The sequence below is a fragment of the Equus quagga genome, chromosome 14 (genome assembly GCF_021613505.1).
Source record: "Equus quagga isolate Etosha38 chromosome 14, UCLA_HA_Equagga_1.0, whole genome shotgun sequence".
NCBI classification, from domain to species: Eukaryota; Metazoa; Chordata; class Mammalia; order Perissodactyla; family Equidae; genus Equus; species Equus quagga.
The window spans coordinates 56,558,855-56,585,134 of NC_060280.1; the positions used below are offsets into that span (position 1 = coordinate 56,558,855).

Consider the following 26,280-nt stretch of genomic DNA (forward strand, 5'->3'; position numbering starts at 1 on the left):
AATCAGTTGAAAAAGAACACTCTTGATATCACTCTTATCAACTTGTAGGACAAAGATGTCTTCAGGACTCAGTGAAGATTTTATTGTCAAATATAGAGAACCTACTATGCTCAAAGTATATGTTGCGCTGTGATGCCTTCATTATCTTTAGATAGTGTTAGTAGAATATAAAAAAACCTACAATTTTTATTTACTTTGTATAATTTTACTTGATAAAAAGTTAAAATGAAATTTTAAACATATTTCATGCTTTCTTTCTGGAACATTTGAATATTTATAAGATAAATCCTTTAAGTACTACCTCAAAAGCCAACTTCTTTCTCTAGTTTTCCAGACGTAAGCAAGCTCTGAACTCTAAAATTGCACTTATACTTCCTATGGAACCTAACATTTGTATATTTGTTGATTTTATGAGTGAAATTTCCTTTAGGATAGCAACCATACCTTACTTATCATTTCATTCTCCACAGTGTCCTTCCACATAAAAAATAATCAATAGTTCCTGCAAGAATGAGTAAATTTTGCTAAGCTTGAAGTCAAGCTATTAAAAGGAACACACAAAAAACTATAAAATGGAGGTTTTAAAACGTTCCAATCAATTTGTTCTTTACATTTGAATACACAGGATTATACTCAGGAGTATATGTCTTTGCAAACTGTTATCAATATTATATAAGGGGGAAAAAAGACAAACAAAAATATACAACCAAATTTTAGTTAAATTTTATTGTTATAAGAAAATGTCCTACGGGGCAGGCCTGGTGGTGTAGTCGTTAAAGGTCACACGCTCCACTTTGGCAGCCCAGGGTTCACAGGTTTGGATTCCAGGTGCAGACCTAACACCGCTCATCAAGCCACATATGATGTGTCGTGGCATCCTACACAACATAGAGGAAGACTGGCACAGATGTTAGCTCAGCAACAATCTTCCTCAAGCAAAAAGAAGAAGATTGGCAAAAGATGTTAGCTCAGGGCCAATCTTCCTCACCAAAAAAAAAAAAAAAAAACAGAAAAGAAAATGTCCTACATTTGAATGTCTAATGTATGCAAGATTCATTGGGCTTCACTCAATTTCAATTACAATTGCATATTATAATAATTACTATGATTGTTTTCTAGATGAGAAAATCAGGCTCAGAAGAGAAACTTACTCTGAGCCACTTAGTTGATGGCATTTAAGTCTAGGCTTTCCGACTCCTTCTCAAATACACATTTAACTATATTATGGGTGACTCTTAGTTTGCTTTGTGAAAACTGTGTATTCCTTCTTACTGCTTGTACAGTAGGATATAATAATTACTGAATAATTTATAATGTACAGAAAGGTATTAAAAATCTATAATTCAGGGCTGGCACCATGGCCAAATGGTTAAGTTCACGCACTCTGCTTCAGCAGCCCATGGTTTTGTCAGTTCAGTTCCTGAGTGCGGACCTAGCACCACTCATCAAGCCATGCTGAGGCAGCGTCCCACATAGCAGCACTAGAAGGACCTGCAGCTAGAATATACAGCTATGTCCTTGAGGGCTTCATGGGGAGGATGGGGGAAAAAAAAGGATTGGCAACAGGGCCAATCTTAAGAAAAAAATTCTATAATTAATCACATAGAGATATAGCCCCTCTCCAGGTATAAATGCAATGGAAGAATGATAGTTTTAAGATACACACAAACACACGATTTAACATACACACACACACATTCCTTCATAAATGTCATATACATTAAAGAATATCAAACTGTAATGGCAAGAAACTTGAGTTAAATATTTGCCTGAAATATGACATGCAAATTTATATCTTTAACATGTGAAGAATTTATGAATCCAAAACAAAAATACACCAGGCAAGAATGGGCAAATATGGGCCAGCCCAGTGGCATAGTGATTAAGTACACATGCTCTGCTTTGGTAGCCTGGGGTTCATGGGTTTGGATCCTGGGTGTTGACCGATACAATGTTCATCAAGCCACACTGCGGCGGCATCCCACAAACAAAACAGAGGAAGATTGGCACAAATGTTAGCTCAGGGCCAGTCTTCCTCACCAAAAAAAAATAAAAAAATAAAATAAAAATGAGCAAATCATTCACAGACGAAATAAAAATGACAAGTATACACAAAATGAGTTCTATCTAATTGATTATCAAAGACATTTTACACAAATATATAACAATGACATATCACTTTTGGCCAATCTTGTTTCACATACCGGCATCAACTTCCCTGGCCTCAGATTATTTTGGAGCAAATTCTAGATTGGCCATGCATTGATAATATTGAAGCTGGCTAACTAGTATCTGAGGGTCATTATACTACTCTCTAATTTTATCTGTTTGAAATTTTCCATGACAAAATTTTTATGTATCTATTTATACTTAATTTCTCACCTGCCAAAAATATTCTTTGGATAAACTGTGCAAGTCCCCAAATACAAGCACCAGACAGGGGACAACAGTATCCAGAGCACCTTACTGTATCATCTAAAATCTCCAGTTTTCAAGAGAAAATTACAAAACATGCAAAGATAATGGGAAGGTATGACCTATATGCCAGAAAAAAAGAAGGCAACAGAAACTGCTTCAGAGAGGGTCCAGATGTCAGACTTAGCAGGAAAGATGCAAAAGAAGATATTATAAATAGCCTCAATGAACTAAAGGAAACAATGCTTAAAGAAGTAAAGGATTTCATAATGACAATGTTTCAGCAAAGAGAGAAAATTAATAAAGAGATAGAAATTATAATAAAGAACCAAACGGGAGTACTAGAGTTAAAAATGCAATAACAAATGAAAATTCCACCAGAGAGGCACAACAGTAGATTTGACCTGGCAGAAGAATCAGAGAACTTGAAGATAAATCAATAGAGATTATGTAATCTGAAGAACAGAGAGAAAAAAGAGTAAAGAAAAAACAGAGCCTCACAGAAATGTGGGGCACCATTAAGCACATTAAAAGCAAGTAATTGGGGTAAGAAGGAGAGGAAGAGAGAAAGCCAAAAAAAACACTCAAAGAAATAATAATGAAGTATTTCCAAATTTTAAGGACAATATTAAGCTATACTTCTAAAAAGCTTAGCGAACTTTAAGTAGGATAAATGCAAAGGATTCCACACCCAAATACATCAGAGTAAAAACTCTGAAAGATAAAGAATAAATCTTGGAAGAAGCAAGAGGAAAATAACTCATTACAAGCAAGGAAATGCCAATAAGATTAATAGTTGACTTCTCATCAGAAACAAAAAATAGAAGCCAGAAGGCAGCAGGATGACATATTTAAAGTGCTCAAAGTGGGTCGGCCCAGTGGCACAGAGGTTAAGTGTGCACATTCTGCTTTGGCAGCCTGGGGTTCGCCAGTTCGGATCCCAGGTGCAGACATGGCACCGCTTGGCATGCCATGCTGTGGTAGGTAGCCACATATAAAGTAGAGGAAGATGGGCACAGATGTTAGCTCAGGGCCAGTCTTCCTCAGCAAAAAGAGGAAGTTAGCTCAGGGCTAATCTTCCTCAAAAAAAATAAATAAATAAAAATAAATAAATAAAGTGCTCAAAGCAAACAACTGTCAAGCAAGGTTTTTATATACAGCAACACTCTCTTTCAAAAATGAAGGTGAAATAATGATCTTCCCAGATAAGCAAAAACTGAGGAAATTTGTTGCTAGCAGACTTACCTTACAAGAAATACCAAAAGAAGTTTTCAGGCTAAAAGTAAGTTACCCCAGATGGCAATATGTATCTACACAAAAGAATCAGAGAACATTGGTAGGGGTAATTATGTAATTATAAAGACAGCACAATTGCATATTTATTTTTATTTTTTCTCTTAACTGATTTTAAAAGCCATTGTATAAAACAACATGTATGTAATGTATTGTTGGGCTTGTGTCACACAGAAATGTAATATATTTGTCAATAACAGCACAAAGGAGATAGGTGGTAACAAAACTGTACTGGTGTAATGAAATTACTCTAGATGATAACTCAAAGCCACAGGAACAAATTAAGAGAACCACAAATGGTAAATAAGATTACTATAACAATCTCTATAAATATATATACTTGTTCTTTCTTCTCTCAGCTTCTTTAAAAGACATATATAAAATGATAATTATAAAAATATCCTGTTTATTAGTAACATATACGGATATAATATGTGTAGGAATAGCACAGAAAGGGAAAAGAGAGAACAGAGCTATATAAGAGAACATTTCTATATCTCACTGAAACTGTTAGCTTAATTCTGAAGTAAATTCTGATAAATTAATATGTACCTTGTGAGACTAGAGCATCCACTAATAAAATAAATGTTAAACTACAGAGAAAAATATCAAAAGAATTAAAATATTACACTAGAAATTACCCATTTAATGCAAAAGAAAGTAGAAAAGGAGGAACAGAAGAACAAAAACATGAGACACACAGAAAATAAATGGCAAATGGCAGATGATAATATTATTAAATATGAATGAATTAAACAATCCAAAGAAAAAGCAGAGACTGTCAGATTGGATTAAAAAATAAATTTAAACTATATTGTGTCTACAAGAGACATACTTTAGATTCAGATACAAATAGGTTGAAACTAAAACTAAAAGAATGAAAAAAGATATATCATAAAAAAAGCAAGCATAAGAATGCTGAAGTGACTATATTAATATCAGACAAAATAGACTTTACAACAAAAATTTTACTAGAGATAAAGAGGTATATTTTATAATGAAAAAGGAACACTCCATTGAGAAGATATAACATCTATAAAAATATGGACACCTAGCAACAGAGTCTCAAAATACATGAAGCAAAAAATGACAGAATTGAAAGTAGAAATAGACAATTAAAAAATAACAGTTGGAGACTCCAATATGCCACTTTCGATAATGACTCCAATAACCCTCTCTCAATAAAGAAGCACTAGGCAGAAGATCAACATGGTAACAGTTGACTTGAACAACACTACATCAACCAGACCTAACAGATATCTAGAGAACACTCCACCCAACAGCAGGAGAATACACATTATTTCTCTCCAGTGTGCATGGAACACTCTCTAGGACAGACTATATGCTAGGCTACAAAACAAGCCTCAATAAATTTAAAGGTATTGATATCAAACAAATTATGTTCTCCAACCACAATGGAATGAAATTAAAAACCAAAAACAGAAGTAAACTTTGGAAATTCACAAATATGTGGAAATTAAACAACACACTTCTAAATAACTAAAGAGTCAAATCACAACAGAAGTTAGAAAATATTTTGAAATGAATATACCAAAACTTATGAGATACAGATAAAGCAGTACTTAGAGGGAAATTTATAGCTATAAATATCTATATTTAAAAAGAAAAAGAAACAGAAATCAATAACCTAAACTTCTATCTAAGACACTGGAAAAGAAGAGAAAACCAAACCTAAAGCAAGCAAAAGAAGGAAATAATAAAGATTAGCATGGAAATAAATGAAATAAAGAATTGAAAAACAAGAGAGAAAAACCAACATACCAAAAGTTGTTTCTCTGAAAAGATCAACAAAACTGACAAACTTTTAACTAGGCTAACCAAGAAAAAAAAGAGATAAGGCTTAAATTACTAAAGTCAAGAATAAGTGAGGGTAGGCTGGCCCAGTGGTATAGTGGTTAAGTTCGCACGCTCTGCTTTGCCGGTCTGGGGTTCATGGGTTCAGATCCTGGCATGGACCTACACACCACTCATGAAGCCATGCTGTGGCAGCATCCCACATACAAAGTGGAGGAAGACTGGCACAGGTGTTAGCTCAGCAACAATCTTCCACAAGCAAAAAGAGGAAGGTTGGCAACAGATGTTAGCTCAGGGCCAATCTTCCTTACCAAAAGTTTAAAAATTAAAAAAAAAAAATAAAAGAGGGGACATAGGATAGATGTAAATTGTGGGGAGCCAGAAGGGTTGAATGGTGTCACCTCTCCCCCTCAAAAATATGCCTATGGCCTAATCCTCTGAACCTGTGAATGATACCTTATTTGGAAAAAGGGTATTTGCAGTTATAATTAACAATCTTGAAATAAAATTACTCTGGATTACTTGAGTAGGCCTTAAATCCAATAACAAATGTCTTTAGAAGAGACAGAACAGAGCAGAAAAGCAGACGCAGAGAGGAGAGACTATGTGAGGATGGAGGCAGAGGCTGGATCATGCTGCCACAAGACAAGCAAGCGGAGGGCTCCTCCCCTAGACCCTGCAGGGGGAATGTGGCCCCGCCAACACCCTGACTTCTGGCTTTCAGAACTGTGAGACACATTTCTGTTGTCTTAAGCCATCCAGTTTGTGGTAATTTCTTACATCAGCTCTAGGAAATTAATACAGAAGGGATCTTCTTCAGTCTGATAAAAGACATCTATGAAAAATCCACAGCTAAGATCATGCTTAAGGGTGAAACACAGAATACTTCTTACAGTCAGAAATAAGACAACAAAGTCCACCTTCTCAACTTCTATTAGGCAAGAAAATTAAATAAAACGCATCCAGGTTGGAAAGAAAGAAAATAATCTCTCTTCATGGAAGACATGATCATGTATATAGGATACTTTTAGGAATCCACACACAAAAAAGTCTATCATAGCTACAGTAATCAAGACTGTGTGGTACTGGTATAAAGAGAGACAGAGATCAATAGAATAAAGCTGAGAGTCCAGAAATAAATCTTTAGACTTATGGTCAATTGATTTTGACAAACTTGCCAAGAAAATTCAATGGGGGAAAAGAATACTCTTTTCAAAAAATAGCGCTGGGATAACAAAAACAGGGCTGAAATACGCACAAACAAAACAAGGGGAATTGGACCTCTTTCTCACACCATACACAACAATTACCTCAAAACGGATCATAGACCACAACATAAGAGCTAAAACTATAAAATTCTTAAAATAGGAGAAAGTCTTTGTGACCTTGGGTTGGGCACAGCCTTTCAATCTGTGACATCAAAAAGCACAAGCAATAAAAGAAAACATAGAAAAATTGAACTTATTCAAAATTTCTGTGCTTCAAAAGATACCATGCAGAGGTTAAAAAAACACAAAATAGGAGAAAATATTTGCAAATCATATTTCTGGATAAGGGATTTCTATCCAGAATACAGAGTCACGCACTGCTAACAATGTTTTCGTCAACAACAGGCTGCAGATTGGGACCATATAGCTTATGTGTGTCGTAGGCTATACCATCGAGGTTTGTGCAAGTGCACTCTATGATGCTCGCACAATGACGAAATTGCCTGACGCACTTCTCAGAAGGTATCCCTATTGTTAAGTGACACATGACTGTATAAAAAACTGCTACAACTTGCTACAGATTGAATGGTTGTGTCCTCTCCAAAAAAACTCCTATGTTGAAGTCGTAACCCCAATGTTATGGAGACGGGCCTCAATGTATTTGGAGACGAGGTTTTGGGGGAGGTAATTAAGGTTAAATGAGGTCATGAGAGTTGGGGCCCTCATGACGGAGTAACACCAGAGAGTTTGCTCTCTCTCTCTCTCTCCCCCACTACCATGTGAGGACAAAGTGAGAATGTGGCCATCTACAAGCCAGGAAGAGTGCTTTCACCAGAAACCAACTATGCTGGCACCTTGATCTCGGACTTCTGGCCTCCAGAACTGTGAGAAAATAAATTTTTGTTGTTTAAGCCACCCAGTCTATGTTATTTTGTTAAGGAAGCCTGCACTGACTAAGACACAACTCAATAATAAAAAGACAACCCAATTTTTTAAAATGGGCAAAAGAGCTGAATAGACATTTCTCCAAAGAAGGTATAAAGGGGGGCCGGCCCAGTGGCACAGCAGTTAAGTTCTCACATTCCGCTTCGACAGCCCAGGGTTCCCTGGTTCGGATCCTGTGTGCAGACCTACACAGTGCTTGCCAAGCCATGCTGTGGTAGGCGTCCTACATACAAAAAAGTAGAGGAAGATGGGCACAGATGTTAGCTCAGGGCCAGTCTTCCTCAGCAAAAAAAAAAGATGATGGGTGGCAGATGTGAGCACAGGGCTAATCTTCCTCAAAAAAAAAGGCCAATAAGTACATGAATGACGCTCAACATTATTAGTCATTAGGTAAATGCAAATCAAAACCAGAATGAAATACTACTTCACATCCACTAGAATAGCTAAAATCAAAGGGATAGATAATAACAAATGTTGACAAGGATGCAGAGAAACTTGGACCCTCATAAATTGTTGGTGCGAATGCAAAATGGTCCACTACTTTGGACTCTGGCAGCTCCTCAAAACGTTAAATGCAAAGTTACCATATGACCACCCCTTTCTATATAACTGAAACAAATTAAAATATATTTCAACACAAATGCTTGCATACAAATGTCAATATTATGTATAATGCCACAATTATTCATAATAGCCAAAAATTGGAAACAATCCAAAATGTCTATCAACTGATGGATAAGAAAAATGTGGTATATACACACAATGGAATATTATTTAGCAATAAAGTACTGTTACATACTACAACATGGAGGAAATTTGAAAATATTAGGCTAAATGAAAGAAGCCAGTCACAAAAGATCACATATTGTATGATTCCATTTATGAGAAATATCCAGAATAGGCAAATTTATAGAAAAAGAAGGTAACTTAGTGGTTTCCTAGGGCTAGGGGAAATGGGGGAAATGATGAGTGAGGGGAATGGGTATGGAGTTTCTATCTGGGGTGATGAAAACGTTCTAAAATTTTGTGATTGTGGTGATGGTTGTACAATTTTGTGAATATATATAACATTCATTGAATCACATACTTTAAATGGGTGTGATATGTAAATTATATCTTAACAAAGCTGTTTTTTTCAACTAAAAAAAAAAGACAAGCAGAGTAAGCCTTCTTATCTTACTGCTGACTTTAGCTGAAAAGCATGTAGTGTTTCCTAATAAATAAGATGCAAGTTTTTGGACTGAAATATACCCACTTTTTAATGTTAAGAAAGTATTCATCAATTAATCTTCTATTGAATATTTTTAACATGAACGTGTGCCAGTTTTATTACACGCTTTTTGCGGATTACAGAACATGACCATATGACTTTTTTTCTTACTTTCATCTATATGATCAATTATATAAATTTCCTAATATTGAACCAGCCTTATATTACTGGAATAAAGCTCATTTGGGCATGATATATTACTTTGGTAATATGTTGTTGAATGATGTTTGCTATTATTCATGTATAATTTCTGCATTGATATTAGTAAATGATATGGATGCGTAGTTTTCTTTTTTGGCGCAATCTTTGTCAAGTTTAGTGATCACAGCATACTCATTTCATAAAACAAGTTTGGAAGGTCTCGTTCTTCTACGCACAGAAGTAGTTCAGGTGGCACTAGGAGCATTGGATATTTACAGGGTTAGTAAAACCCCCTGTGAGATTATCTGGGCCTAGTTCTTTTGTTCTGTTTACTCCTTTGGTTTTCTTCTTCAAAGTTTTTTATTATATTTACATTAGAGTTTAGCCTACTTCATCATGTTCTCTTAAATCTTTCAAATCATTTTATTAAAAATTTTTCTTTATATATTATTTCTAAGTCATTATCTGCTGTTTGTTTTTTCTAGTTTGCCTTCATTTCTGAAATATTTCTTCTTTCTAAATCTTTCCTGAGTATTGACAGCTCTCGTTTAAAATCTTCCTTTTCTTCACTCACCTCATTTTTGATTTTTTTATAGTTCTATGTGTTTTTTCTTAACACTTTCTATCATTTTCTTAAACTTTTAAGCTCATTATTAAATAGTTAGTTTTCATCTGTTTAGGGGCATGTGTGTCTGTGAACTCTCATCGTCTGTAGGAACATTAGTTGGCTCCTATTCTCTCGTCTTATAAAAACTTTGTATAGGATTTAACTGTGATAATGTTCTGTCACTTATTGTTTTGAATGAAGAAAGTTTGCTTCTACTTTTAAAGGGAAGAACAGGCCAGAGCAGCTCTCTTTACTTGACAGCCATCAAGTTATATTATGATCCCATTACACTCACCCACAGTTGGGATTGCTTCCAACTTCTGCTGCTCTTTTCAGACTAACCTGTCACGCTTTACAGTAAGCACTTTTTGGGAATTTGGGGTTCTTCTGTACTTGGGCACCTCAAAAGCCCACTTGTTTTCCTTCCACTTCCTTTTGTACGGATGGTGATATTGTGCAGATCCTATTGATGTTGGTGGTTTGTCCCGGCACGCTTTTAATTGGGGGCTGCGGGAATACTCTGTTTTGAAGATGATGTCTGAGGGTCTTTGATTTGCTATTCTAGTTGCTTTGCTGCTTTTTAGAGAAGGATTTAGTGAGGCTCAAAAACTATATCACTGCCACTACCATCATCCTCAAACTATTTTTGAACTGTCACTCATCTAACAAGACTCCTAAGAAAAACGTGAGGGTAAAGAATGGATGAAATTAATGACTAGACATAAGAGAAGTATACGACTTATATTAAGCTTAGTGACTCTGTTGTGACACCCAGGAAGGAATCTGGAGCTTCTTTGGAAGAGCCAATGCTTTCATTACACATAGAAAAGTGCTCTAGAAATATCTGTTTAACCAAATTCAATCACTGAGCTGTTATCTACTAATTTTATCACCCTCATTTTGCATTATCTTTTTAATTTTTCAGGAAAAATGTTGTAATTTATGAGGCCACAATAAATATCAATAAAACCACAAACAGGGATTCTGAAATGTTTTGCCTAAAAAGTGAAATAACTAGAAGCACTAGTAGTTCAAGAGGACTTCACAAAACAAAAACAAAAACTTAAGTTTTTAGTGCTGAAAAAGGGGTATGATTCCTTTTCTACTCTCTAAACTGAAACATGTTGCAGCAAAATCCTCTACAATCTAGAGCAGCAGCCTAGTGACGTGTTCTTTGCCTAACACTGAGGTGATACTATTCTAATTTTTCATTTCTCCTTTTTACATTGTGTGTATGTCATTAAAGTTTTCTTAAAAAAATCACCCAGAATTCCACTTGAAAAAAAATTTTTTTTCTGAGGAAGATTGGCCCTGAACTAACATCTGTCACCAATCTTCCTCCTTTTGTTTGAGGAAGATTCACCCTGCACTAACATCTGTGCCAATCTTCCTCTATTTCGTATGTGCGTCATCACCTCATTATGGCCATCACCAAGTGGTCCACGCCCAGGAACTAAACCCGGGCCACTCAAGTGAAGAGCATCGAACTTAACCACTAGGCCATGGAGTCAGCCACCATAATTCTCTCTTTTTACATCCATACTGAGCTTTAAATAATTCTTCACACACAACTTGGCATTCCCTTTTTAAACTTAACACTTCATTAACACATAAAATGTTTTCGCAGTTGTCATTTTAATGGTAGTATTTATTTTATCAAGTAACTTTAATGAGCACTAAGTAGTTGTTACGATAGGCAACCCAAAGGCCAAATATGAATTATTAAAGTTACACCAAGTGAACGAATTGGTGTTATATATGATCTCTATCTTTCAAGTAAAAACAATAATTCATGTTCAAAGCAAAGAATACAAACAAATTCAGAACCAGAGCTCTGTAAATATTTATACCCCAAGGGCCAATGAGCCTGGATAATAAGGAACCTGGGTGTTAAAAACAGAAGGCTACACTTTCTTAAAGCAGTGGTTACTCCTCTCTTAGTGTTATAAAATACCATATATATGACATGTCAGCTTAGCTGTGAATATTTAAATATCTATTATCAATGGAGCTAATTTTGACTCGATTTTACCACTCAACCAATTCCACATATTTCAAAGGTTTTCGTTCAGAAACTCCTGCTTTCCAAGGTACCAATTTCTATATTAGCTCAGGCAACTTTTGTTGCTACCACAAACAAAAGTTTTAAATTTATGACGACTCTAAAGGATAGAGTTTGTTGCTCTTATAAAGTCCAAAATAGATGTTACTGCTGAGTTGGCAATATTCCTCAAGAGACGGTTCAGGGGCCCAGGGCTTCTTCTATCTTGTGTCTCCACCATCTTCAACGTGTGGCTTCCAAAGTCACCATGCATATCTGCACCAGGCCACAGAAAGAGAGAGCATGCGGACTGTGTGAGGGTTTTTTTTGAGATGAAAGGCCTCTGGTCACATTCCATTAGCTAGAACCCGATCACCTGACCACTATAGGAAGCCTGGAAATGTAGCTGAACCATCTTTTCAGGAAGAAGAGAAAATTCTGGCTAACCTAGCCAGTCCTTGCTACACTTTGTTAGCAGCTGTTTTTATTAATGGCATTCAAAAATAAAATATTTCTTTCAATAAGTCTAGGAAATTTAGACTTTTCACTAAGTAAGGTTAGTCTTTGATCAATTCATGATTATAAATTTAGGAATGCTTCATTAAAATGCCAGTAACACTATTTTTAGTCTTTGAAAAGTGGAGAACAAGGAAGAAGCAAAGGAGCTACAAGAAGCAAGAATGCAAATACTATGAAATCTAATGCGCTATAATTAAGCTACAATCAATCCATTTTTGATTACTTGCACTAATATGTATGGCAGGTTTTACTTTTTAATTTATGTTTTTTGTGTATAATCAAGAGTTGAGTCTATATATATAAGTTCTTTAAAATGTCTATCTTGAAAGAAACTTCTTATACTAATCGATCTATACAGTACTCCTTAGTTTAGAAAATTGTTTTAAATTCTTTATTTGAGGCAGAATAGAAAAGAAAATAGTGTTTTATTCAAAGCCACAAAGGGAAGCAATATGTAACTCCCAGCACTATACTCACAACAGATAAATTTTCCCTCTAGAAAAGAATCAACTGAATTCTTTGTTTTTCATATTGGTAGAAATACAGTGGCAAGTTGAAATTAAAATAAGTGAAGGAAATATACACTACAGTATTTTAAAATGGGTATACACAATTATAAAATTGGAAGAGAATTAATGTTTTAAACATGCATTATTTTCTTTCAAATTGCTATATACTGATATAAAATTACTGAATAATAAAATAGGTATTAGTCCTATGTATTCATTTTCTAGTACCCTACACAAGTATATCTAACATTTAAAAACATCTATACTGAATTTAAGTGTACAATCTGAGACATTTACTAACACAAAGTTATAGTTAAATTCACATTATAAAATGTCATGTAATAACACATCCTTCCCAATATTTGTTTGAGAAAGTGGCTAAAGTCCATGTCTGCATATCTATATGGAGAGTTCTTCACTGAATTAACTTCAGAAAATAGAGTAGAAAGAAAAACAATACTGTGTTTCTGTTTAATATTTAATTTTAAGATCAATATTTGAATAGGGACATTAGTATGCTAAATCATACAAGAGAATGAACAATTTATGCTTTTAAAAAGTTAATCAACTCATCTCACTCATGTTTGCTCCAAAGGTACAAGAATACCAGCAGAAAATATTTTTTGACATGTTTATTTCATTAACCATTCATTTTTTTTTTATTGAGGGAACACTGGTTTATAACATTACATAAACTTCAGGTGTACATCATTATATTTCAATTTCTATGTAGACTACATCATGTTTTCCCTCCAAAGACTAATTACCATCCGTCACCATACATATGTGCCCTACTACCCATTTCACCCTCCTCCCTCCCTGCTTCCCCTCTGGCAACTACTAATCTAATCTCTGTATCTATGTATATGTTTGTTGCTGCTGTTGTGTTTATCTTCTATCTATGAGATAATATAGTATTTGTCTTTCTCATATGACTTATTTCACTTAGCATAATACCCTCAAAATCCACCCGTGTTGTCACAAATGGCAAGATTTCATCTTTTCTTAAGGTTGAGTAGTATACCATTGTGTTTATATACTACATCTTCTTTATCCATTCATCCATTAATGGGCATTTAGTCTGTTTCCAACTCTTGGCTATTGTGAATACTGCTGCAATGAATATAGGGGTGCAAATATCTTTTTGACTGGTGTTTTCATGTTCTTTGGATAAATACCCAGAATTGGAATAGCTGTATCATATGGTAGCTCTATTCTTAATTTTTTGAGGAATCTCCACAGTTTTCCATAGTGGCTGCACCAGTTTACATTACCACCAGCAGTGTATGAGGGTTCCCTTTCCTCCATATCCTCTCCAATACTTGTTATTTCTTGTCTTGTTAATTATAGCCCTTCTGATGGGTGTGAGGTGACATCTCATTGTAGTTTTGATTTGTATTTCCCTAATAACTAGTGACGTTGAAAGAAATTTCTTAAAGATCATGTTGAGGTCCTTGGGGCATTTCTGTGTCCTCTGGCACCTGAGGACATTGCCTAAATTTTATCAAATGCCTCTTGATCTCAGTGCTTCTTTCCTTTGGTAATTCCTCTCTTAGTTCTGATATCTCTTCTTCAATTATTTGTTCGTGTTTCTAGACAGAATTATTTTGCAGGGAAAAGTAAATTGATGAGCAACCTGCACTAACTTCTAGAACACTCTGATCAATAAGACTATTTGAAGTTCTTTCTGATGATGCCACTGGTAGAGTTCTGGATCAGGAAGAAGGCAAACACAAGCCTGAGAAAACTATCATCTTATTTTTTAAAGTGCAATAAGGTGAACCTAGCATATTTCAGATACAGGTCCTAAAAACTTATGTAACCGGAGAAATATAAACAAATAAATCAAATATCTTATAGGTACTACATCAGAATGCTGTGCTTGGTAAAATCAGGGCACAAAGAGAAAGTGATCAATTCTACTCATGGTGTCAGTAAAAATTCCATCAAGAAGGGTAACATCTGAGCTGAACAAGGTCTTCAAAATTAGCATGTTGTGGAAAGGGGGTGGAGAAGTAAGTAGTCCAAGTAAAACAGCATTAACAAAGATAAAGAGAACACTGCATGACTTGCTAGGGGAATTAAAGTAGTTTGATATGATTTTCATTGAATGGGAGCTGAAGTGAGATGGGCATGAGAAGAAAGAAGCGACAGTAGAAAGGCAGAATGCAGTCATATGAAAAACATTTCTCTCACGCTGTGGAGTCTGGATTTCATACGCAGGTGATGAAAACCATTGAAGAGGCATGACATGATCTTTTAGAGAAATAATTGATATTACTGAAACAAAGAAAGCAAAACTGAAGGCGAAACAATAGTTAGGCTATTACAGTAATCCACAAAAGAGATGAAAGAGGTCTGAAGTAAGGCTACACTAAAGGAAATAAGGAGGATATTTGAGAGATGGTAAGAAGTTATTGTTCAGGACATGATTGCTGTTTGAATGTGGAAGATGCAAAAGATGACTCAAATTTCTGGCTTGGCTTACTGGCTTATAGATGGAGGAAGAAAGTGGAGGAAGAAAAAATTTGGAGATAACCAAACTGTGCTTTCTTTTGGATATGCTGATTCTGAAGTACCTTATGTGGTATTTAGGTAGAGAACTCATTTAAGGAGTGTGCAAAGATAAAGGAACCAGAAACTATATCCATAAAAAACAGTTAGAGAGAAATAAGAAAATAGAGACAGGACCACCAATGAAGTAAAAAGAGGAGTTTCAAGTAATGTTCAACAGTGTTCAGTCTGACAGAGAAGTGTAACCAAGATGAAGACTGAAAAAAATCTTTTTGGTTAATTTACTTTGAATTAAGCAATTGGATCAACATTACTACTGTAGCTTCCACAAATAAGTAGCTATTGGAGTCCTCACTGAGGTGGATGTAAGAGTGAACAGGAGAGAACTTCAGGGTAGTAAAAGAGAACGGCAGCTACCTACATCTTTGTCTCCCCATATTCACCAGAAACAATTCAGAACAAGAACAACAAATAAATTTACACAAAAATCATACCCTCAGCCTGAGGAGAAGACAGATAGAGCCAAACTAAAAGTTAGTAAAAAAAATGAAAGGCACCAAATCCAAGTGAGTGATCTTTCATTTTCCTCCCACAAGCCTTTGCAGCAAGCAAGAACAGTCTGAGGAAAACTGCACAAAATAAGGGAAAATGGAGCTGGTGGCAGACCTAAAACTGGTCCAAAATCACAGCAGAAATAGAAATCCCAACCTAAGTACGAAAATACAGAAAAAGTGCCTTGGTAGATCAGAACACTTACTCAGGACACCTTGGGGAGGAGAGGGACACAAAAATGAAAAGGTAAGGGGCCCTTTGGCAACTGGGTGGTGAAGGGGAGAAGCAAAAGGAGAAAATTCAGAGTCCGGCAGACAAAAACCAAAAAGAAACAGAGAACATGTAATTCTTCTTCCCACTACAAAATTTTAAAAAGCCACGAAAGAAACTGTACTACTTTCCTATACTGACAGATGGAGTGTTTTCGAAAAAGGAATCTTGTAACTATCCCAAATCCAAAATAATGAATGGAAATTGAATAAATATGTATACTGGTAGTACAGTAAATCAGTAAACAATAATCAACACACATCAACTGATAAAAATTCTCTACCAGAAAACAACCATCACAGCCAAAGAAAACTGTAACACAACACACAGAACTGAATGAAAACACTCAAACAAGCATTTGGGGATATATGAAAAAGCAACTTAAATTGGAAATTCAAAAAATTAAAAACAGAAATAAATTGAAAGAGATTCAATTTAAGAAAGAATTGGGAGAAAGGTCAAAATCATCTCATACATGAAGATTAAATTACAAGGTGCCCAAGGGAGAACAGACTAAATGAAAACATAAGAGGCACTGAAGAAAAGCAGAAAAACCAGCAAGAGAATATATACGAGAAAGAAAAAAAGAGTCAGAAAGAGAGTGAAATGGAAGACGGACAAAGAAGAAATAACCCACATATAATCAGAGTCTCTGAAGAAGAAAATAAAAACAATATAACAGGACTAATATTTAAAACCATAACCTATGAAAACATCATAAATAGAAAGATCTGAACCTAAATTTTTAAAGGGATCTCAAGGTAACTGGAAAAGTAACCCTAGAATGTCAAGATAAATATATACATACACACATAATTATATATATATATAAAGCAAGGCAACAATGGAATAGCATTTTCAAAAAACTGAAAAAGTGTGAATCGAGGATTTTATATTCAGTCAAGCCATCTTTCAAGTATCAATACTACAGAAAAATATCTTTAAACAGAAGAACTTAGAGAATTATGTACCCATGAGCCATTCATGAGGAATCTACTAATAAATGAGCTTCATTCAACCACGAGATGACTGAGAAAACCTTCAGCCAAAAAAAAAAAAAATGATGCTGAGCATTTACTATGTTTAACAGTAGCTTCAAGACTAAACAAATAGAACTGGCCTCGTGGTGCAGCAGTTTAAGTTCGCACACTCGGCTTTGGCAGCCCAGGGTTTGCTGGGTTGGATACCAGTGCAGATCTACGCACCTCTTATGAAGCCATGCTGTGGCAGGTGTCCCACATATAAAGTAGAAGATGGGCAGAGATGTTAGGTCAGGGCCAATCTTCCTCAGCAAAAAGAGGATTGGCAATGGATGTTAGCTCAGGTCTAATCTTCCTCAAAAAAAAAAGAGACTAAACAAACAGTAGGGATGAGAATACAAAACCAACATATAAATATTATATGTTGTGACCAAGGTAGAAATAAGACAACTAAAAAATGGAGCAGAAAGAAGAAAGTAGAACAAGCTCACTGACTGCTGTATGGGCAACAAGTATGAATTAAGGGTTTTAAAAACCTGATAAGTCAAGGGCTGGCCGTGTGGCTCAGTTGTTAAGTTCACATGCTCTGATTTGATGGCCCAGGGTTCGCCAGTTCGGATCCTGGGTGCGGACCTACACACTGCTCATCAAGCCATGCTGTGGTGGCATCCCACATAGAAGAACTAGAATGACCTACAACTAGGATACACAACTGTGTACTGGGGCTTTGGGGAGAAGATAAAAAAGAGGAAGACTGGCAACAGAGGTTAGCTCAGGGCCAATCTTCCTCAAAAAAAAAAAAAAAAGAAAGAAAGAAAATTGGATCCTTTAAAAAAATAAACCACCTGATAAATCAGAGAGTAAACATATAAATAAGAAAATAGGGAATAAAGTACAAGTACAATGGTAACCACTAAAAGAAAACTTCAAACCTTCATAAATATCAACAAAAATTTTTTAATAAAATAGCAAATAATGTACATTACATGGAGAAATAAACATAGCAAATACAGCAATTATAAAATTTTGAGACAGACTTGAAACCAAACATTCAGTCATATTAATCAATATCAATAGGCTTGACTCGCCTATTAAAGGAAAAGGGCTTTCAATTTGGCTCTCAAAGCAAGAACCAATGGTATGCTGCATATAAGGAACAAAGTGTTTTAAGAAGGTTAAAAATAATGAAACGGACAGCAGAATACCAGGTAAATGAAAACAATAAGAAAGTAGGGGTAGCAATCCTGATAGTAGGCAAAGTATAATCCAAACCAAAAAGCATAAATGTAACAAACAAAGCCCCTTTTTAATGCTAAAAGCCACAATTGACAACAAAGATATTACATATCCATCTACCAAATAATACTGTAACCATCATTATGAGACCAAAACTACAGGAGACGCAGGAAGACAAAGACAGAAGTCAACTAATAGGAGACATTAACAAACAAAACAAAGTACACGACAAAAGTACGTGGAGTATGCATATATATAAGACCTAAGTGACATAATAAGGTAGACTTTATGATTATAAATCAAACTTTACATCTTGATAATAGACTATACACCATCTAAAGAACATATAGACCATTCACAAAAATTGATCATATGTTGCACCACAAAGTTCCATAAAGTAGAAATATTACCAAAAAAATTCTCTGATCACAACACAGTATTAGAAATTAACAAATTCAAAAAGCAAAATTGATCTTCTATTGAAATTAATAAACTTTATTATAAATAACCCTTGGGTGAAAATAAGAAATACAAACAAAGTAAAAATTTCTAAAAATAATAATGAAAACATTTTCTATCTGTCAGGATGTATGAGACGTAGTTAAAAGTAAGCAGGAAAAAGATTTATCAACAAAAGAATAAGAATAAGTGAATTAAATTAATAAATTAAGGAAAGCCTTGATGAGTTTACTAAATTTTTAGAACTGTCTAATACCCCCAATTCTGAAAAGAAAGAGACTCAGATATTTTCCCCAATTTTTTCCTCTTATTTGCCTCCCTTTTCTTATTGAGAAAATAGTGGAAATGGCTGGAGATAAATGGGCTAACCTATGAAAAAGTGAACAATGGAGCTTACTTTTTGAAGCAAATGCTCTAGTGCGATACAACAAATTCAGAAATAATTTAAATCCCACAGATCTTCCCCAGTAGGAATAGGAAAGATTCCTAACTAGATAATATAAACTCTGACACAGAATATTTAACATCTCAGAGAGAGACCACAGAGTTCAGCAATTCTAACAAAACAAGAAACCATCTCAACCACACTTCCACTCTCCACCCTTCCCCACAATTCCCTCAGGCTACAAAAAAGTAGACAGAATATCAAACATCCAGGCCTCAAACTACAGAGCTGACTGGAAAACAAATGGGTTCAAGTGAAAGCAGGAAGAAAGTCAAGCAATATCAATGTGGATAGAATGTACACCACAGACCTTCAAGCATGAGCAAGACAAAAAGAAACATCCTGGCAACTCTGCAAATACGCCACAGCAAAAAATGAGTGAGAGGATAAATGTATAAATGAGTTGGAACAAAGCATGCAAACTACAAAGAACAGGACTGGAAGAAAACTCACACTAAAGAAATAAATTTCTATAAATTGCTTCTCGAGCAACTTTATGAAAATATGTAATAAACAAAAGCTCAAAAACAAGATGATTTTTAAAAAAATAAAGTTAGGGAGATCACTGAGCTATAAAAAATGAGCAAGCAAAAAAAGTAAGCAAACAATCTTACTACAGAATCACTAAATAAATTAGAAACAGCAGGAAACAGAACAGGCAAGGCTGATAAAAATCAAACTAACTTTATGCCCATTTATTCAGGTGACACCAAATGTGAATGTGGATCAACTAAAAGGAATGCAAAGTACTAGAAATAGTAAATATTAGAATAAATATAAAAAAACTTTTTTCTCATTAAAAAAATCACTTTAAAATAGAATTAGGTGCTCAAAGCAAAAATAATAACAATGTATTCTGTGGATTATAATAGAGAAGTAAAACGTAGGACATAAAGGATAAGATGGGAAAAATAAAAGAATAAAGTGTTACGGTTCTTAAAATATGAAGTGCCATATTTTTGGTGGACAAACTCTTAGGGTGGCCTCCACTATGTTCTGATCTTGGTTATTCACATTCTTGTGTGATTCCATCCCCTTGAGTATAGGCAGGATCTGTAATATGCTCTAATCAATAGAATATGGCAATGGATATACACGATTTTGTGTGATTATGTGATTTCATTATGTAAAATTTCAGTGACCACCTTGCTAGATTCTCCCCTTCTCTTGCTGGTTGTGAGGAAGCAAGTGGCCATGTTGGGGAACCCCACGTGGTAAGGAACTGCTGATGCTCTATACGAGCAGATGGAAGCCTCTAGCCAATAGCCCACAGAAAACTGAAGCTTTCAGTACTAGTTGCAAGGAACTGAATGCTGCAAAGAACCATGTGAGTGGGGAAGTGCATCTTTTCCCAGTTCAGCCTCCAGGAGAACTCTGTCCTAGTCGACACCTTGATTGCAGCCTGGTGGGACTCTAACCAGAGGACCCAGTCAAGTTGTGCCTGAACTCCTGACCCACACAGGCCTTGAGATAATAAATGTGTGTTGCTCTAAGTTGCTAAGTTTGTAGTAATTTGCTACGCAGCAATAAAAAATGAACGTATTAATGTATAATGTTTAGGTTTAAAACTATCATCTTGCTATTTGTTTTCTATTTGTCCCATCTGTACTTTGTTTCCATTTTCCTCTTTTTCTGCTTTCATTTGGACTATTATTTTATGTTCCATTTTATCTTCTTTGTTGGCTTATTGCTATAAATCTTTATTTTCTTGTTTTTTATCTTAGGGTCTCCTTTAGAGTTCATAATTAGACATCTTTATCACAGTCTACATTCAAGTTATATTATGCCACTTTAAGTATAGTATAACAACCTTATAATAGTGTACTTCCATTTCTCCTCTTCCCATCTTTGTGCCACTATGGTCATTTATTTTGTTTTTACATATGTTATAAACCTTACTCTGTTTTTGTTTACATAGTAAAACATCTTTTAAAGAAATTTAGAGAGTAAGAAAAAATTCTTATATATTTACCCATGTAGTTACCATTTCAGAGCTTCTTTGCATGCCTGGCAACTTTTGACCAGATGCCAGACACTTTGAATTTTACCTTGTGACTTTTGGACATATTTTTATTTCTATAAATATTTTTAGGCTTTGTTCTGGAATGCAGTTATTTGGAAGCAGTCTGATCCTTTTGGCTCTTGCTTTTAAGATTTGTTTGTCAAGACTAGATCAGTGCTAAGTCTTGGGATAATTATTCTACGCTACACATTACCATTCTGTGTATTCTACCCAATTCCTGGTCAGTCTTGAAATTTTCTTCTAACTAGTGGGAAATGTTACTTCTCAACCTCTCAGGTAGGTCAGTCTTTGCCTGACCATGGGTAGTTTCCTCAAACGCATGCACTAATCAGTTGTCAGATACTTGATGGTGAGCCTCTAAAGATCTCTAGATTTCTCTGTGTAGCAAATGCCTCTCTAGTAACCAGTCCTGTTGTCTTGGTCTCCCCAGACTCATGGCTCTAGTTCCTCGACTCGTTTAGTTCAATAGACTCTGACTGGATTTCTCCACCTTGTATCATATGGAAACTCCCTCAAAGCAAGAAGTTAGGGCAATCACAGGACTCATCTCATTTTCTTCATGTCTCTTAGGCATCATTGTACTTCCTTGCATGATATCGCACATCTTGAAAATCATCGTTTCATATATGTTGTCTATTTTTTTGGTTGCTTTACGCCGGAAGATAATGTGGTTACTTTGTCTTGGATGGAAGCATAAGTCTTGAAGTATTTTATGAAAACGAAAGGCTGACTCAGGGTTGAGCCAAGAGTACACAGGGCAGAGCAAAGAGTCCCATGGAATCAATCTCAAGAAGCCGGACTGGGGTCCTAATTAAGCAACTAGCAACATATGCTCGACTTAATTTTAGAATTACTAGTGAACAGTGACTGCAACAATGACTACCTCAAGTTTCCCATCTTTTTCAGTGCACGTGTCTACTGCAGTTATGGTAAGCTTCTCTTATTGCTGTGTGTTTAGGGGGGAGGGATGTATGTGTGTAAGGGGTGCAGATAATTTGTCTCTTAAATTCACAGGTCTTCAGATCCTGAAGCATCTGAGTAACCTCATCTCCATCCGGTCTGATTTAGATGGGATCTTGAGTTTGAGCCTAAGCCTAATGCCCTACTGGGAAGAAATTTTCTTGGGAGGATTTGAATATATTTTTCACATGGGAGGAGTATAAATCTGTGATCAGAGGGTGGACTGTAGTGGATTAAAGATGGCCACAAATTATTTGATAGTACTCCCATCAAGAGGTATAAGACCCCTCTTCTTCAATGTAGGTGGGTTCTGTGACAACTTTGACAAATAGAATACAGCAAAAATGAAACTGCCAATTTCCGGCCCCAGCTGCTAAGAGACTGGCATCTTCCACCTGTTATCTCTTGGAACTATCTTCTGGAATGGCTGCTCTGGAGGAAGCCAGAAGCCAAATAGCAAGATCAACTAGCTATAGGAGAAGAGAGTGTTAACAGCCTGTCCCTAGCTGTTCCAATCATTCCAGTACAGGTACCAGACATGTGAGCGAAAGAGCCATTTCGACCATTCCAGCCCCAATATATACCATCTGAAGAAAGGGGCCCCAGACACATGGCCCCAGTCATCTCCAGATGTTTGAGCTACTCCAGCTGAGGCCGCAGACATGAGGAAGCAGAGGCAAATCATACAGCTGAACCCTGACCAAATTCCTCACATATAAAACCATGAGACATAATAAAATGGTTGTTATAAATAACTGTCAAAGAAGTTCAGTTTGGATATGCCTATTACACATACGCTAGAGACGTCAAGTTGGAATTTGGATATGCGATTCTGGAGTTCAGCGAAGAGGTCCAGAGTGAAGACATAAATTTGGGAGATATCCTCCTTGTCCTGTCCTACTTTTCCTTTTTCCATAGTACTTATCACCTCTGACATTTTCTGGATAATTTATTTATTATGTCTAATGTTTACTGTCTGTCTTCCCCGATATAATGTAAACTCCTTAGAGACAGTGATTTTTGTTTTATTACTAACGTATCCCCTGCATGCAGAGCAGTGTCTGGCATATTGAAGACACTCAAATATTTGTTGAATAAATGAACCAATTTAAAAATGGTATTTAAGACCATTTTAGTGATGAGATTTACCTTGGGAGAGAGTAAGAGTGGTAGAGAAAAGATAAGTTTTGAGAATGGGCATTTCAACACTTAGAAGTAGAGATGATGAAGAGGAACCAGCAAAGGAGACTGAGAGGATGTAGCCAGTAAGGAAGGAGGATAAATAAGAGATGGTGCTCAAGAAGCAAAGTAAAAAAACGTGTTTCAAGAAGGGAAAGTGATCAAGTATATCAATGATGCTGACAGGTAGAGTAAGATGGGCACTGAGCATTAATTAGTTGATATGCCAATGTGGAAGGTTCACTGAGGATCCTGACATAAAGAGTTTTAGTAGAATGGTGAGGATGAAGTCTAACTGTACTGAAAATAGGAGGAAAATGAAAGGAGAAGAAATAGATTTTTTTTTAATGAGTTTTGCTGTCAACCGGAGAAGATAAACGGCTAGAGGGGGATATGATGCCGTGTTTGTTGTTGATATACTGTAAAATGTTTTTGCATACTAATAGAAATAATCCCATAGACAGGAAAAAACCTAATATTACAGAGAGAGTAGGGGCAATTGAGTAGGTGAAAAGGGATAAATTCAGCATAAATGAATGGATTAGCCCTAGATAAGAACAACAAAATAATTTATCTACTATTAGCAAGAGGAAAAGTAGAGTACATGGATACCGAGGGAGGTATATAGACAGATGTGACAGAAATTCCCTTCTGTTTGGTCCTATTTCCTCAGTAAAACAGGAAGCAAGGTCATCAGCTAAGAATGAAGACAGAAGAGGTATGAAATAGTCCTTTACCACTGTACTGGAATACACCTGGCACATATCTCGCTTTAGAACTTACACTGTGCTGTAATTATTTACGTACATGTCTCTTTTGCCACTAAACTGTAAAATAATGTAAGGTAGAGAAAATACTTTTTACTTTTGCACTACCAGCACGTAATAAAATGCCCTGCAAACAAATGTTTGTTAACTCACTGATGGAATAAATAAATATTATGGACTCCTCTAAGACTGCAGCAAAGCCAAAAGAATTTGAAAATAGCAGTAAGTAAAATAATATCAAGTATCTGTTTGATACATATACTTAAATGCAATTTACAAATAGTGAGAAACTGAAACAAACTTCCACTTATAAGTGAAATTTTAAAACTAGATAGAACATAAACATTTCTTTTTTTAACAAACTAGAGAAATAATGAGATGCCAAGATTAGAAATAACTATGTAGATTTATGAGTTACTCTCAGGTACGTATCACACTGATTCTAGGTATTCAATATTTCACGACAAAATATAAAGGTTCAGCTCCAAAAACCAGCATCTTTGAAAAAGGCTGACTATAAAAATATCTCCCATGTAAGAAAAATAGGAGCACTCTTACACCATGGCCACATTTTATAAGTATATGGTTTTCTCTTGACACCAAATGTACGAACAAAGGAAAATGAAGAAACTTAGATCAAGTAGGGAACAAGAGAATATACTCCCAACATTTAGAATACTCTCATTATTTAAGATTTTGTAATAATAAATACAACCCCAAAATGATGATTTGGCTAAAATTTTTAACTTTCTTACAAACCCCAAACAACTGTAAATTGTGTATCTGGAACAATTACTTTTAAAATCACCAAAATTCAAAGACACTATTTAAAAATCCAGAAATAAAAACAAATGAATCATGAACATGTTATACTTCATTTAATTCTTTATTACTTTGGGGACATTCTTTTTCCTTTAGTAAAAAGAATAGCAGTAATATATATGCTACTGGTAGAAAATTAAGAGCCTCTATAAAATGCTATGAAAAGAAATTTCAATTACTGAACATGCCAACTTGGTTTAAAAAATTCGAAAGAAGCAAGTCAACAGACTTAACCTTGAAATGGACTCACTTTCCTCTGAACCAATGATCTGCTAAACTTCCTAGATAATCATTCAGACAAGTCCTTCTATCTTTTTAACTGAATAGTTCAAAACACCAGGACATAGGTACAGAACAGGAACGTGAGCAGGTCACTCAATATATCTAGTCTCACTCCACAGTTACTACAATGAAGTCCAAGGGAACAGGTGGGGAAGGCAACGACAGAATCCAAGGATGTACAGTTGTCAGAGACCCAGAGCATGACTCTCTTTCCCTATGACCTGAGGGTCAGTTGTTTAGTTAGATGCAATGGAAAAAACTGAAAGGAAACTGAAGAGGAAATAAAAACTGAAAGATATGACTCAACATTTTTTACTTTTGGTGAAGTCAAATGGTTTCCACCACTGAGCAAACTGAAGTGCTTTCTTCCTCTGATCCTCAAAGTTTTCTCGGATTCCTTTCCTCCAAAGTCTTGGTTCTATATCCAGCATCCCACCAATGATTTCCTTTTTAAAGAAGGAGAAAATACAAACACATGTATGTACAAACACTGAAAACAGGAATGAAACTATTTCTGTTCATGCTGCTACTAAATATAACTAAGTAGTTTTCCATGAGGATGTTCAAATTTGACATAAATATTAGTTTCAAGTTAAAAAAAAATCTTGTTTTTAATTAGTTCTAACTATGCAAACCCTGTAATTCTAGGAGTCCTAGCTGTGTCTCCTGTCAAGCAATTTATCTATTTTGTTGCCTGTAAGCACATTTACCAGACAGCAGCAAAGGGGAGGAAGAAAAAGTGAAATTTAATTCATTCGGTCCTTATTAGCTGCTATGGCAAACAGTTTGGAAAAAAAATTAATCAACATGTAGTAATTATTAACTTGGTTGTTCAACTACAGTTGAATCTCAGGCTAATGTTCTCTCTGCTATTTAGTATACTTAAACTAGTTTCTTCTATTAGCTGGAGATCTTTTTTCAGGAAATAAAATCATATTTTAATACTACTCTAAGTAAACCAAGAATTAAAAATTATAAATCACCTTTATTTAAAAAGTCACATTCCCAAGCCCTGAAGGAATGGGTTT

At 35.4% G+C, this 26,280-nt stretch overlaps 1 protein-coding gene across 5 annotated transcripts in view; it reads right to left on the reverse strand.

The window, feature by feature from the left end:
• The window catches only part of CWF19L2 (CWF19 like cell cycle control factor 2), a 151,962-nt gene that overhangs the window by 12,025 nt on the left and 113,657 nt on the right, over positions 1 to 26,280 (reverse strand). Inside the window, exons 18-19 of one of the 5 annotated variants that reach the window (XM_046685611.1) lie at positions 25,569 to 25,698; positions 11,426 to 12,011 (exon numbers count right to left, since the gene is read on the reverse strand). In XM_046685611.1, coding sequence (XP_046541567.1) covers positions 11,857 to 12,011; positions 25,569 to 25,698 — 285 coding nt within the window. In that variant the 3' untranslated portion in view covers positions 11,426 to 11,856. Of the gene's footprint in view, positions 1 to 11,425; positions 12,012 to 18,062; positions 25,699 to 26,280 lie in introns of those variants that run through there. The other 4 variants (XM_046685608.1, XM_046685612.1, XM_046685613.1 and 1 more) reach the window with 4 other exon arrangements.